Raw genomic sequence first — 12,573 nt, forward strand, 5'->3', positions numbered from 1 at the left:
TTGGTATTAACTATTATCTTAACCACCAAGCAAGCATCAGACACAGAAACGAAGAACTAACGGATAGAACTGAATTCATTTTTTGGTGTCTAAAACAGTTCTTAAATGAACATACATCATGAACCCTCATATTACAAAAAATTCTCACATGAAAAATGAAAAAGATAAATAAATAAATATCTAACCAATACGGACACTGCCACAACGAAAGATAACAAATCCTTCAAAAAATTTCTTCCGTTCTAACCCCCAAGTGTACCTGACATGCGATTCGAAAAGACTCAAAAAAGGATCTCCTTCAGAACCAGTAGGACAAGCATTACAAAGCACATGATGACAAGAACTGTTGCACATCTCGTCATCCCCCCTTTCTTATGAGTTCTCTCTGCCTGCATATTTCAACACATTTAGCGTAAAGCATCAATATCATAAAGTGGCAAAAAGTTCCAGTTCAGTACTTGGTGCGCATAAGCCATAAAATAAATTGCACCTAGCAGCTAATACACGCACTTTCACACTGAGCTCTAGAATCAAGGCACACAAATATGAAACACTGTGTGAGTAGCAATACACATACATACAAACGCGCACGCACAAGAAAATTGTTATGTTGCCCACGAGAAAATTGTTATGTTGCCCGTCTCGGGCAATATAAGATTTGCCCGATGCGGGGCAAAATTAGAGGGGGCCCACTCCACAACCCCACCCCCTGCATGCATGCGTCGGGCAACAGATCACCCCCCATACACATGAGACTACTTAGTTCTGGAAATAACAGCACAATAAGACTTCATGTTCGATGGTGTGTGTGCATGCGCAAGCGTGCCTGTGCCTGGCAAGACCAAGATAGAAAGAAACCTTCTTTAACTGTTTAAAGCCTTCTTCTACTGATGCAGAAACACTCTGAATGTTGTAGTCTATCCGATCAACAATAGTGCCCTGCAAAGTATACAAACTTCAGTACTGGGTTTGCTTAGTATCTGAAAATTAGTACTAAGTACGCATCTTTAACCTGGTCTATAACAAGAACAGAAAGATCCTTCATTATTTGGGCCAGCTCGTGAACTGATTCCAAAACCTACACAATCTTTATTTATAGTTAAAAAGAGGATCACAAAAAAGTTGAAATTGACACTAAGCACTAAAAGGATGCCTCGAGTTACCTGTCTGATCTCTCTTTCCCTTTCAGCAGTGAACTGTTCACTTGTTTTCCGTTTGGCCATTTGGTGCTCATTAAGACCCTGGATTAATTAAGAATAGATTCAGACAGGAGAAAAAGGTTGACAAGTCAAAATCAGGAAATGGTACATGGAGACGTGGACTGAACTTCAGAATTTCAGGGTCCCGTTATGGTTGACTTGATTAAAATATCACCCACAAGTAAAGAGTTCACAGATTTATACCCAAATATCTGCTTGATTCATCAAGGATTACCCTTCCTATGTCTTGAACTCGGTTCCAGAAAAGGGTTTTGCTCGCTAGTTCTAGAAGAGGATGTCAAGTAAACTACTAAAAGCATAAACGAGAAGGGGCAGGTTATAAATTGAATCCACCCTAGAATAAAGATAATAACTATAAAGGTATTGACTATCAACTCATTTAAAAGCTTAAATTGACGGAAAAAGTAGCAACTTCATATTTTATATCAATATTTTACTCTCAATATATCCCCCAATCATGGCTAGTTTTTCCTCCATAGCTAGGCTAAAGACATGTAACTATTCTAGTATCCAGTGAAGTTAAGGGAAGCAGCAACTTTGCCAAGCAAAAAAAAAAAGTTAAGGGAAACGGGGCAGTTATTTGCTCTGACAACATATGAAATTATTGGGGCCCAAAACATCTAAAAGCTTAAAACTGTTGGACAAAAATGTAATTTTATTTTGTATATTAATACCTCTGCTCTCAACAATAACAATAATAAAAGAAGTAAGTGTTTACCATGTCTCCAAACTCATCAACATTCAATCCAGATTTATTTTCAGTAAAGTTCATTTCCAGATCAAGCCCATCATGCCCCTACAACAGGAAACAAACAAACAATTAATTCTCCAACATCAAATAATTCCAGTGTTATTGAGATATCTTGAATCAAGCCAAACCATACTTGGTGGTAGTGGTTTAGAAGTTAATTAGAAAGTTAAAAGAAGTTACAATTTTAGGACTACAACAGTTTAAGTTGTCTATCAGTCGTTTCGAATGAGTATAGAATTCACCCAGACAACAGATATGTAGTGTTTAAATATAAAATAAGAAGTATAGAAGCGTGTGCGTGAGTCCTTATATAAGTAAAGCTTTACACAAATGATATGCAAACCTCCTTCTGCTGATGAAGACGTTTCAAATATGTTGACTGTTTCTTCCGAAGCTCCACAGAAAGTGTCTGAAGTTCCGTAGCAAGAGAATGCTGTTGGAAAATAATTAAATGTAAGAAAACCCTACTTGTTATGGCACCAAGATCATGAGGCTCTTACCTATCCTGTTTTATATACATATCATACAGATCTCTAATGTAGTGCCTTAGCCATTTATACACAATACTCCCCCAAATGGGACACAAACCATGCAACTTGTGGGAGGGCAAGTGCTAAGGAAACATGATACCCCTAAAGGAATCAACCGGGAAAATATAAAAAAATATATAATAAATAAAAACAGACCTCCCAATGGTGAGCTAACTAAAACAACTAATTTCAAACTTGGCAAGAATATCCAATTATCTGTCTTTGATGGAAATAAAACCACAAAAGCAAGAAACTTCATTTTATGAAAATACAATATCAGATCCACCATCCAAGTAAGGAAAAAAAGAAAAGAAAATACAAATCAGACTTACAAGTTGGAATCTCAAAAGAAAAAAGGAAAAAATAATAACAATAATGACATTTAGTCCTTTATAGTCCAAATTGGTGGTCCAACTGGGCAAAATGCGTAATATGTCCTGGTTTTAACTTCATTATGATTCTATTGTTAAAACCAATGTAAAAGCATATTAGGCATTTTGCTCAGCCAGACCACCAATTCGGCCCACCAAGGAGGACTAAATATCATTGTCCAAACAAAAAATAAAGGTGTTCCTATATCACATCAGACCAAGGCCAGGGGCAAAATTGAATATGAATGGGCAATCACGCTGGCATTACAACACATGGGGCTTCATTCCACTTAAATTGATTAAAATGATATTCACCATAAATCTCATCAATCTCTGATGAGATGAAAATAAACTAACAGTAAACAATTAAGGTATAAGATAGTCCAACTGATATACCGTATATGAACAAGGTAAGAGTCAAGGAGAAATAATGCAATGCCATTACAAGAAATGAAGCAAGCAAAGCAGTGAACTACAGAGTAACAACAGAATATACATCTGATATCCAAACCATACCTGCACATTTTTCCGAATATTTGAATCCTCAGATGGCCCACCTGTGGAGAGCTTCTGCAATCTCTTCTCTGACTTCCTCAGTAGATTTGTAATCTCTAGGCTAAGAGCCTCTAAAACACGTTGATCTTCTTTGCCATCTCCAAAAGAGGGTGTCAAAGCCTTAGCATAAGCCTTGAGTAACTCTTTCATTTTTACTCTAATATGCTGTATATTGGCAGCTATTTCTTCAAAGACATCCACCCAGTCTGGAGGCAGGCACACTATTGCATCCTTACTGCAGCAAGAATGAAAGAGATCTGACAATGTGATGGAACTGAGTGTGGCTTTCAACAAATAGAAACAGCAGTGGATAGTTCATATCTCCAACACAATACCCACACACATACAGCACATACAAAGAAGAAAGAAAAAGAAGAAAAGCATCAAATAATGAAATTAAGGAATGGAGCTTAATAGAAAGGACAATAACTAGATTTTAAGATCATCATCAATAGCACATTTTCCTAACCAAGTTCAGATTGGTGGCACAATATTCATAATTGACTTCTAAATGTCACATTGACAATATAACTCCATGCAAAAGAGCATTGTAACAAAATTTTATGTTGAACAATCTTCCTAATGCAACCCTCTATGAAGGGAATGATAAGATAAGTTCCAACACCATCTTCATATGGAAAAGGTTCATGAGATAGCGGTGAATCAAGATCATTTATATGGTCATCTTACATCACATAATTGGTAGTGTAAAATCAACTTGTACAACGTGGAAACAAACTTAAGGACAATGACTAGATTTGGAAAAAGAAATTCCCTTACAAGATAAAACCTGTCAAACAGAAGCCAAGCATGAAATTCAGTAGTAGTCTAGGGCCTAATTCAGCAATTGCCCATAGTTTGTCATTTTAGTATGAAGGAAACATAACACCTCAATCTCTTCCAGCAGAAGGGGGATGAAATACTACCTGTCAAACCATCCCCATCTCATGATGGGTGAAATAACACTTTCATGGCCAACTAGACTGCCTCATTCCTGAAACTCAACACATTTAGCTGGCAACTTCCTTAAACAATGGTGGCATGATGCCATAATCAGATTGGACCAGAAGAAGACTAGCGGTGTCATGGCTCAAAAAACTCCAAAAGAAAAACCAGTATGTAACTCTGTACCTAGTCCCAAGGCAGTTTAAGGCCAACCCAAGTCTAGCACAGTGAATATAATTTTCTTTTCAGTAACTATGTTCACATAATTGTCTAACCAATACATACCCCCAGGGCGATTACTTTTAGCTAGAATAAAGGAAGTTCCAAGGAGGAGCAAGCCAAAGTTGGTACAAATACCCAACAAGATGATGGCAATGTTAACTGAGTGCAATGGCAATAGGATCATATTATTACCTAACCACACTATTCATCAGCCAGACACACTGAAATTACAGCATATAAATTTCGCATATATTAAACTATTCCAAATCTAGAAATTTGAAACACGGGATGCTAGAATTATAATTTATTCTCTATCTAGAATGCAATAATTTCTAAGAGAACCCATATCTCAACAAAAGATGGAACTAAAAATCTCCACTTTCCAAGAAAAATACATTTTCCAAATACATCAGATGGATGCCTGTGAAAATAATAAAAAAAATTAAAGAACAAGAAACAAAATAGTTTCAACCAGGCAGACAGACTAGTACCTGACTGCCATGGATGAACCAGATTATCAGTGAAGCATCTGGTAATCCCATCTCCATGAACCTACTTATTTAGGCAGGGACACACCCTCCTCTTCCTTTTATTAGTTGGAAAATGAAAGGGGAAATTAAGAAACAAAAAGCTCAAGAGTTTAAGTAATGTCACAATCTTGAAGAAGTGGATGATGGTTGCGATGGATGTGGCCACTTAAGCCATGAAAATTTCCTTTTAGTCTCATGCTGTAATACACCTTAAATATACAATACAGCGATTATAATTATAATTATTTCTAATGGTCTACAATCAATTATCCATAATATTTATATATTTTCACCATAACAAAATGAATCATGTTTTAGCTGCCTAATTTTTTGTAAGCTAACATAAAAAACCTATGAAGATTCCTCCATGTCATTTTTAAATCGTTACAAAAAATAACTACTTACTGTTTTATAGTTTTACTTTATCTTATTTTATCTTTACAAAGGGGGAAAAAAAGTCCAATCAGCAAATAAACAACCAATACAGCGTTAGAGAAGGCAGGTCGAGTTGTAGAACTTGCTAATTAAGGCCTTATTTGACCTTTCATGTGAATTAGGTCCTCCTTTCAGAAGATGATAAGATTATGCTAGGAGTTGAGGATACAAGTTCACAAATAAAATCATCATTATCACAAGCCCTAAGCATACTGCATGGGTTGGCTAGGTTTGCAAATAAAATCAAGAAATAAAAAAAAAATGTTGAGAATTATACAGATTATATCAATTAATTAACAAATATAGAGTTTCATGAGGAAAACCTAAGTAATTTCTTGCCATTTTTTCCTGTGCCATCAGAAGATACCAAATTTCAACAGCTTGGTTAAACATTAGGAAAGATTAACCCAAAGTAGCGTGATCAAACTGCTTAGACCCCTCAAAAGTGTGTTGGTTGTGTTGAGTTTTACATTGAGTAATTTTTTCTAGAAGGATAGAAGGAATCAGAAGAACCCTCGAGTGATTGGAAGCGACTAAATAAACTAAGTTAGGGAGTGGCTATCTTATGTTGTACTTATGAGGCGTAGTTTAGACTTTGTGTAGTCTATTTTTAAACTTTGTAACATCTGCCCAAATCCTCTATAAATAGAAGGTTTAGGAAGACAGTCACGTCCAACTAAATCATTCATAAGTTCTAAATACAAGTGTATTACTGTAATTGTGGGAGGAAAGACTGTTTACAAGAGTTCTTTGTAATCTCGTTGTACAATGTACTCGTGTGACAAAAGAGAGGGTGTCATGTACTGTTTCATTTGGATTTTTACTGGATTGCTCTTGGATCGAAGAGGTTGGATGTAGGGTTGCATGCAAGCAATGCAAACCAGGATAATTCGCGCGCGTCTTTTTGATTGATTTGGTTGTTTCTTTCCCATTTCATTACTAATTTTATTCTGTTTTTTATTTTTGTGCATTGGTTTGAATCTAGGTAAGGGAGTGTTGTGTGTTTGACTGAGAAGTGAGAGATTCTTGTGCTCCTAATCCTAACAGATTGGTATCAGAGCCGAAAATCTCATTCCAGATTTGCCAAGAACCCTAGAAATTAATAGGATTTTTTCCCCTTCCACGCCTTCTACCACTAGATATGACATCAAGAAATTCGATGGCCTTAATGATTTTGGACTTTGGAGAATGAAAATGAGAGCCTTGTTGGGTAATTTAGGATTAGAAAAAGCTCTCGATGGAGAGTCTAAGATGCCTAAAACTTACCCGGAAGAAAAGAAGAAAGATATTATCAAGAAGGCTTATAATACCCTAATCTTGAGCTTAGGAGATAAGGTCCTTAGAGAGGTCTTGAAGATGGAAACAATAGCAGAATTGTATCTTAAATTAGAAAGCCTCTATATGACTAAGTCCCTTTCAAGTAAGCTATACTTGAAGCAAAGTTTTTCGCGTTTAAGATGCATGAAGGGCAGAAGTTTCAAAGTCATATAGAGAACATAGATGTAAAATATGATGATGAAGACAAAGCCCTTGTATTATTTCATTCCTTGCCTAAGTCATATGAAACTTTTGTGAACATATTAAAACATGGTAGGGATACATTGACCTTAGAGGATGTTATAGGTGCATTGAACTCTAAGGAGCTTCAACAGAAAGTAGAAGGGAAAAGTTCAGCCGGGGATGTCCTAACTGTTAAAAGTAGGGCTGAAAGAGAGAGTTTAAGATTAGGGGGAAGTCTCGGTCCAAGTCGAGGAATGGCAGGAAATCTATTAAATGTTATCACTGCTATGAAGAGGGCCACATAAAGAAAAACTGTCCTGGGAGAAAGAGGGAATATCAAGAAAGATTAAACCCTGAAATTTCATCCTCCCTATGTGGGTATGACTATGATATTGCAGATGCATTGGTTGCATCTTTCCAAGAAGATAAGGATGTGTAGGTATTAGACTCGGGTTGCTCATTTCATATGACACCCCATAGAGAATAGTTTCTTAACTATAGAGATATTGGTGGTGAAAAAGTGATTTTAGGGAACAACCATGAGTGCAATATTAAGGGAATAGAAGACATAAAATTAAGAATGCATGATGGATTGGTTAAAACATTGAATTCTGTTAGGTATGTTCCAGATCTGAAAAGGAACTTAATTTCCCTAGGAGAGTTGGAAAAGAGTGGCTATTCCTATAAAGGGGATGTTGGAGTCTTAAAGGTATCTAAGAAGCACTTATATACATGAAAGCTGTCCTACACAATGGAATATATGTGCTGCAAGCAACCACTTTAAGTGGTGAGGCAGCAATAGGTTAAAACAGAACCTATGCACAAACTAAATTGTGGCATTATAGGATGGCTCACATAAGTGAGCAAGGCCTAAGAGAATTATCCAAACAAGGTATTCTAGGTGTTGAAAATGTAACAGAATTAGACCAATGTGAAACATGTATCTTTGGTAAGTCTTCTAAGGTAAAATTCCCTAAGAAAGCAAATCACATATCTAAAGCCCCTTTAGAATATATTCATTCGGATTTGTGGGGCCCTAATCAGTCTTTAACTCATGGTCGGGCAAGGTATTTTTTATCAATCATAGATGACTTCTCTATGATGGTTTGGGTATATGTATTAAAGTTAAAAGATCACACTTTTGAGGCTTTTAAAACCTGGAAAACCTTAATAGATAATTAAAAAAGTATGAAAATCAAGATCATTAGGATAGATAATGGACTTGAGTTTTGTAATAAAGACTTTGCCCAAATGTGTAAAGAAAATGGCATCCTTAGGCATTTAATAGTTCCGGGCAACCCTAAGCAAAATGGCCTAGCTAAGAGAATGAATAGGACCCTACTTGAGAGGGTGAGATGCATGTTAATCCATGATAGGTTATCAAAATCATTTTGGGAATAAGCTGTTACAACAGTTGCCTATCTAATTAATAGGTCACCTTCGGCTGCAATAGGGTTTAAAACACCCTATGAAATGTGGAATGGACATAAGCCAAGCTTAGAGCATCTAAGGGTATTTGGCTGCATTGCTTATACACATGTTAAGCAAGGAAAATTAGAGCCTAGAGTCAAAAGGTGTCTATTTTTAGGATATCCAACCGGGGTAAAGGGATACAAGTTATGGGCCCCAGAAGAAGGATTGCCAACAACATTGGTGAGTAGGGATGTAACCTTTAGAGAGGATTCTTTCTTGAAAGATGATAAGGTAGAACTGCAAAATGATAGAAGAGAAAAGGGTAAGGCTGTTGCAATAGAACAGCATTATCAAGACCATAAAGCTGCTATAAACATTCCAATGGATTTGGCAACAGACCAGCACACTGATAGTGCTGATTCTCCTATGGCTATAGACCAAAATAGTGCTGGTGTTGATTCCCCTAAATTAGATAGCTTCCAGTAAAGTAGCAGTGCTGATCCCTCCAGTTCAGACAGTTCACCTAGTTTAGGAAGGTATGTGGCAAGGGATACGCAAATGAGAGTGGTTAGACCTCCTATAAGGTATGGGTTTTCTGATTGGGTTTCCTATGCACTGTTAAGTGCAGAAGAGACAGCTGGAGATGAACCTCTTTCATATGAAGAGGCTGTGAGATCCAAGGATTTCAAGCTATGGCTGGCTGCCATGAAATCAGAAATAGAATCCCTAAATAAGAATAAGACTTGGGTTTTGGTTAATAGACCCTTAGATAAAAGAGTGGTAGGCTGTAAGTGGCTCTTTAAAATTAAAGAAGAGGCAGGTAAGGACCACAATCCTAGGTATAAAGCTAGGTTAGTAGCAAGAGAATTCACCCAAGTTGCTGGGGTGAATTTTAATGAGTTTTTTTCACTGGTAGTAAGACATATCTCGATAAGAATCTTGCTTGCAATGATTACCCATTTAGACTTAAGCATAGAGCAAATGGATGTGACCACTGCATTCCTTCGTGGTGAATTAGAAGAGGACATTCTAATGGAGCAACCTAAGGGATTTGAGATTAAGCGTAAGAAGGAGCAAGTATGCTTGCTAAAGAAGTCCTTATATGGACTCAAGCAATCCCCTAAGTAGTGGTATAGAAAGTTTGATACATTCATGATCAACCAAGGTTTCAAGAGAAGTGCCTCTGATTGTTGTGTCTATGTTAAGCATATTTCATCAAAAATCTCAATTTGTCTCCTTCTTTATGTTGATGATATGCTGATTGCTAGTCAATCAGATGAAGAAATTTAAAGGTTAAAGTTGCAATTGAAATCAGCTTTTGAGATGAAAGAGTTAGGAGAAGTTAGGAAGATTTTAGGGATTTAAATATTGAGGAATAGACAGGAAAGGTCGATTCAGCTATCCCAAAAGACATATCTAGAGAAATTGATTAGAAGATTTCACATGCTTGATGCAAAGGAGGTAAATGTTCCCTTTGCACAACATTTTAAGCTATCCCACAATCAATCTCCAAGTGATGAAGAGAGCATGAGAGAAATGAGCAAGATTCCTTACTCTAGAGTTGTAGGTAACCTTATGTATTGTATGGTGTGTACTAGATTGGATTTAGCACATGCTATAAGTGTTGCAAGTAGGTTCGTGGCTAATCAAGAAAAGGAGTATTGGGCTGTTAAGTGGATTTTTTGATATCTTAAAGGGTCAATAAACATGGCTTTAATTTATGGAGGAGCTAATGTAAAAGATGAGCCTAATATTTTAGGGTTCACTAATGCTAACTATGGAGCAGATTTGGACAAAAGAAGGTCATTTAAGCTATGAAATGCAACCATAAGTTGGAAAACAAATTTGCAATCAGTAGTGGCTCTTTTAACCACTGAGACAAAGTATATAGTTGTTACGGAAGCTATAAAGGAGGGCCTATGGTTGAAAGGTTTAGCAAGTGAACTCCTAGGGAGAAATATTAAGAAAATCTTAAAGTGTGATAGCCAAAGTGATATACACTTGGCTAAAAATCAAGCACATCATAAGAGAACTAAGCACATTGATGTTAGGTATCACTTTATCAGAGAAGTACTTGAAATAAAAAAAATAGACTTGATAAAAGTAGCAGGAGAGGAAAATGTTGCTAATATGTTCACTAAATCAGTCCCTATGTCTAAGTTACACCATTGTTTGAGGCTCTTACATGTCTGTATTTGTGAATGATCGGTTTGTTTTGCATGTCCTTGAAGAAGAGCAAATGATGGAGCCGAATTCTAGAAGTCACTCATGCAAAATGGTGGAGATTTGTTGAATTTTGCATCAAGTAATTCTTTCTAGAATGATAGAAGGAATCAGAAGAACCCTCAGTGATTGGAAGCGACTAAATAAACTAAGTTAGGGAGAGGCAATCTTATGTTGTACTTATGAGGGATAGTGTAGACTTTATGTAGTTTATTTTTAAACTTTGTAATATCCACCCAAATCCTCTATAAATAGATGGTTTAGGAGGGCAGTCGCATCCAATTGAATCATTCATAAGTTCTGAATACGAGTGTATTACTGTAATTGTGGGAGGAAATACCTTATACGGGAGTTCTTTGTAATCTCATTGTACAGTGTACTCGTGTGACAGAAGAAAGGGTGTCTTATACTATTTCATTTGGATTTCTAGTGGATTGCTCTTGGATCGAAGAGACTAGATGTAGGGTTGCATGCAAGCAATCCGAACCAGGATAATTCGCGCGTGTCTTCTTGATTGGTTTGGTTGTTTCTTTCCTATTTCATTACTAATTTTATTCTGATTTTTATTTCTGTGCATTGGTTTGAATCCGGGTAAGGGAGTGCTGTGTCTTTGACTGAGAAGTGAGAGATTCTCGCGTTCCTAATCCTAACAGGCCGTATAAATCACAAACGTTAAGTAATGGTGTTTAGGCCCTGGAACGTCACAGATTCTCATTTTACTTCATTTTTCTTTCCTTTACTTCTCCAGATGCCATTGTCGCCACATCCTTCGCGGTAAGAACGCAATATTACATCAGCCACGTCAGTTCCAACACAATTCGGTCTCAATTTCACTCTAAAAAAGGTAAAAGAAAGCGAAAGAAGTATACCTAGAGGGGCCAGGCTCTTCGGTGCTGAGTGGAGCGTACGACTGATGAGAATGAAGAAACGAGGTGGTGGCCATTTCGATCACGGGGCCACCAAACGTTGAATTAGAAGAAGATGACTCCAGAAAACGATTACTGTTAAGGGTGTGCCTATACTTGCTGAACACGGCTGTGCGATTTCTCGTCGCCATGGTAAACGCCGTGAATCGAAAGTTAAAACCTCCGACAACGGTGATGACTCAATCCGCTGAAAGGAATTCAGTTTTGACGCTTGAGAATTGACATTCGAGGGTTTTGGAAGCAGGCGGAGGGGCCATCCAAATCTGCGTGCGAGGACGCTGAGGTGCACCACATATCGCGAACGCGCGTTCTTGGAATCTTAGGCGAAGACAGTCGCTGTTCCTGATTTTTTGATTTCCCTCACTTTTTATGCCATTATTAACAAACATTATTCTCTTCAGGTCATCGCGACATGTGATACTCTTGCTCTCAATTACAATAGAATAGAGAAGATACAAAATTGACCTCCAATGCTTTTGTACTTAATTACGTTACAGGAGATACATCATATGTGTAAGACTTTACTTTAATATGTAATAAAAAAATTAAATGATACATCATATATGTAAGACTTTACCTTAGTATGTAGTAAAAAAGTTAAACTTACAAATAACTGAATTAATACTAACATATCACTTGACTTATATTATGGGACTACAAATATTATTCTCTTGTCTCCATTTATGTGTGGTGATATTTTTAACTTCTCATAGGACCAAATGAATTATTAATTATTCTAATTTTTAAGTTTTCCTACAACTCCAAAATGCCATTTATGACCCCATAATTTTTTTCATTTTAAACCTTATCTTTCATATTTTTAGACATTTTTTAATAAAAAAAATCGACTTCTAAAATCATTTATGAGCAATTATACTTTAAAATAAAAATTAAGTAAAATTAAACTATAATTTAGTGGTGTAATTGAATCAAATCGAGTTAAATTTTACTA

General features: G+C 36.5%; 1 protein-coding gene across 3 annotated transcripts; it reads right to left on the reverse strand.

Moving 5' to 3' along the window:
* Nucleotides 1–64: 64 nt before the first annotated feature.
* Nucleotides 65–12,035, reverse strand: LOC127800712 (tlg2p-like protein a). 3 transcript variants are annotated; one of them, XM_052335491.1, is made up of 8 exons: nucleotides 11,565–12,035; nucleotides 3,389–3,662; nucleotides 2,315–2,404; nucleotides 1,939–2,016; nucleotides 1,164–1,241; nucleotides 1,013–1,078; nucleotides 859–939; nucleotides 65–389 (listed from the first exon to the last, which is right to left on the reverse strand). In XM_052335491.1, the coding sequence occupies exons 1-8, from the start codon at nucleotides 11,750–11,752 to the stop codon at nucleotides 282–284; spliced, it is 963 nt and encodes a 320-aa protein (XP_052191451.1). In that variant the 5' UTR covers nucleotides 11,753–12,035; the 3' UTR covers nucleotides 65–281. The 3 variants fall into 3 exon arrangements, with proteins under 3 accessions (XP_052191451.1, XP_052191457.1, XP_052191464.1); XM_052335497.1 differs by having other exon boundaries at nucleotides 3,389–3,684; nucleotides 11,565–11,694; XM_052335504.1 differs by lacking the exon at nucleotides 11,565–12,035 and adding an exon at nucleotides 11,036–11,493.
* Nucleotides 12,036–12,573: the final 538 nt, after the last annotated feature.

The sequence above is a fragment of the Diospyros lotus genome, chromosome 1 (genome assembly GCF_014633365.1).
Source record: "Diospyros lotus cultivar Yz01 chromosome 1, ASM1463336v1, whole genome shotgun sequence".
Lineage (NCBI taxonomy): Eukaryota > Viridiplantae > Streptophyta > Magnoliopsida > Ericales > Ebenaceae > Diospyros > Diospyros lotus.

Excerpts from the sequence above, each read along its gene's own strand:
- LOC127800712 (XM_052335491.1), bottom strand. The coding sequence starts at position 11,752 with ATGGCGACGAGAAATCGCACAGCCGTGTTCAGCAAGTATAGGCACACC. Across the intron at positions 1,242-1,938 it reads TTGATGAGTTTGGAGACATG|GGTCTTAATGAGCACCAAAT; the intron begins GTAAACACTTAC and ends TAATTAATCCAG. Across the intron at positions 940-1,012 it reads CTGTTCTTGTTATAGACCAG|GGCACTATTGTTGATCGGAT; the intron begins GTTAAAGATGCG and ends TATACTTTGCAG.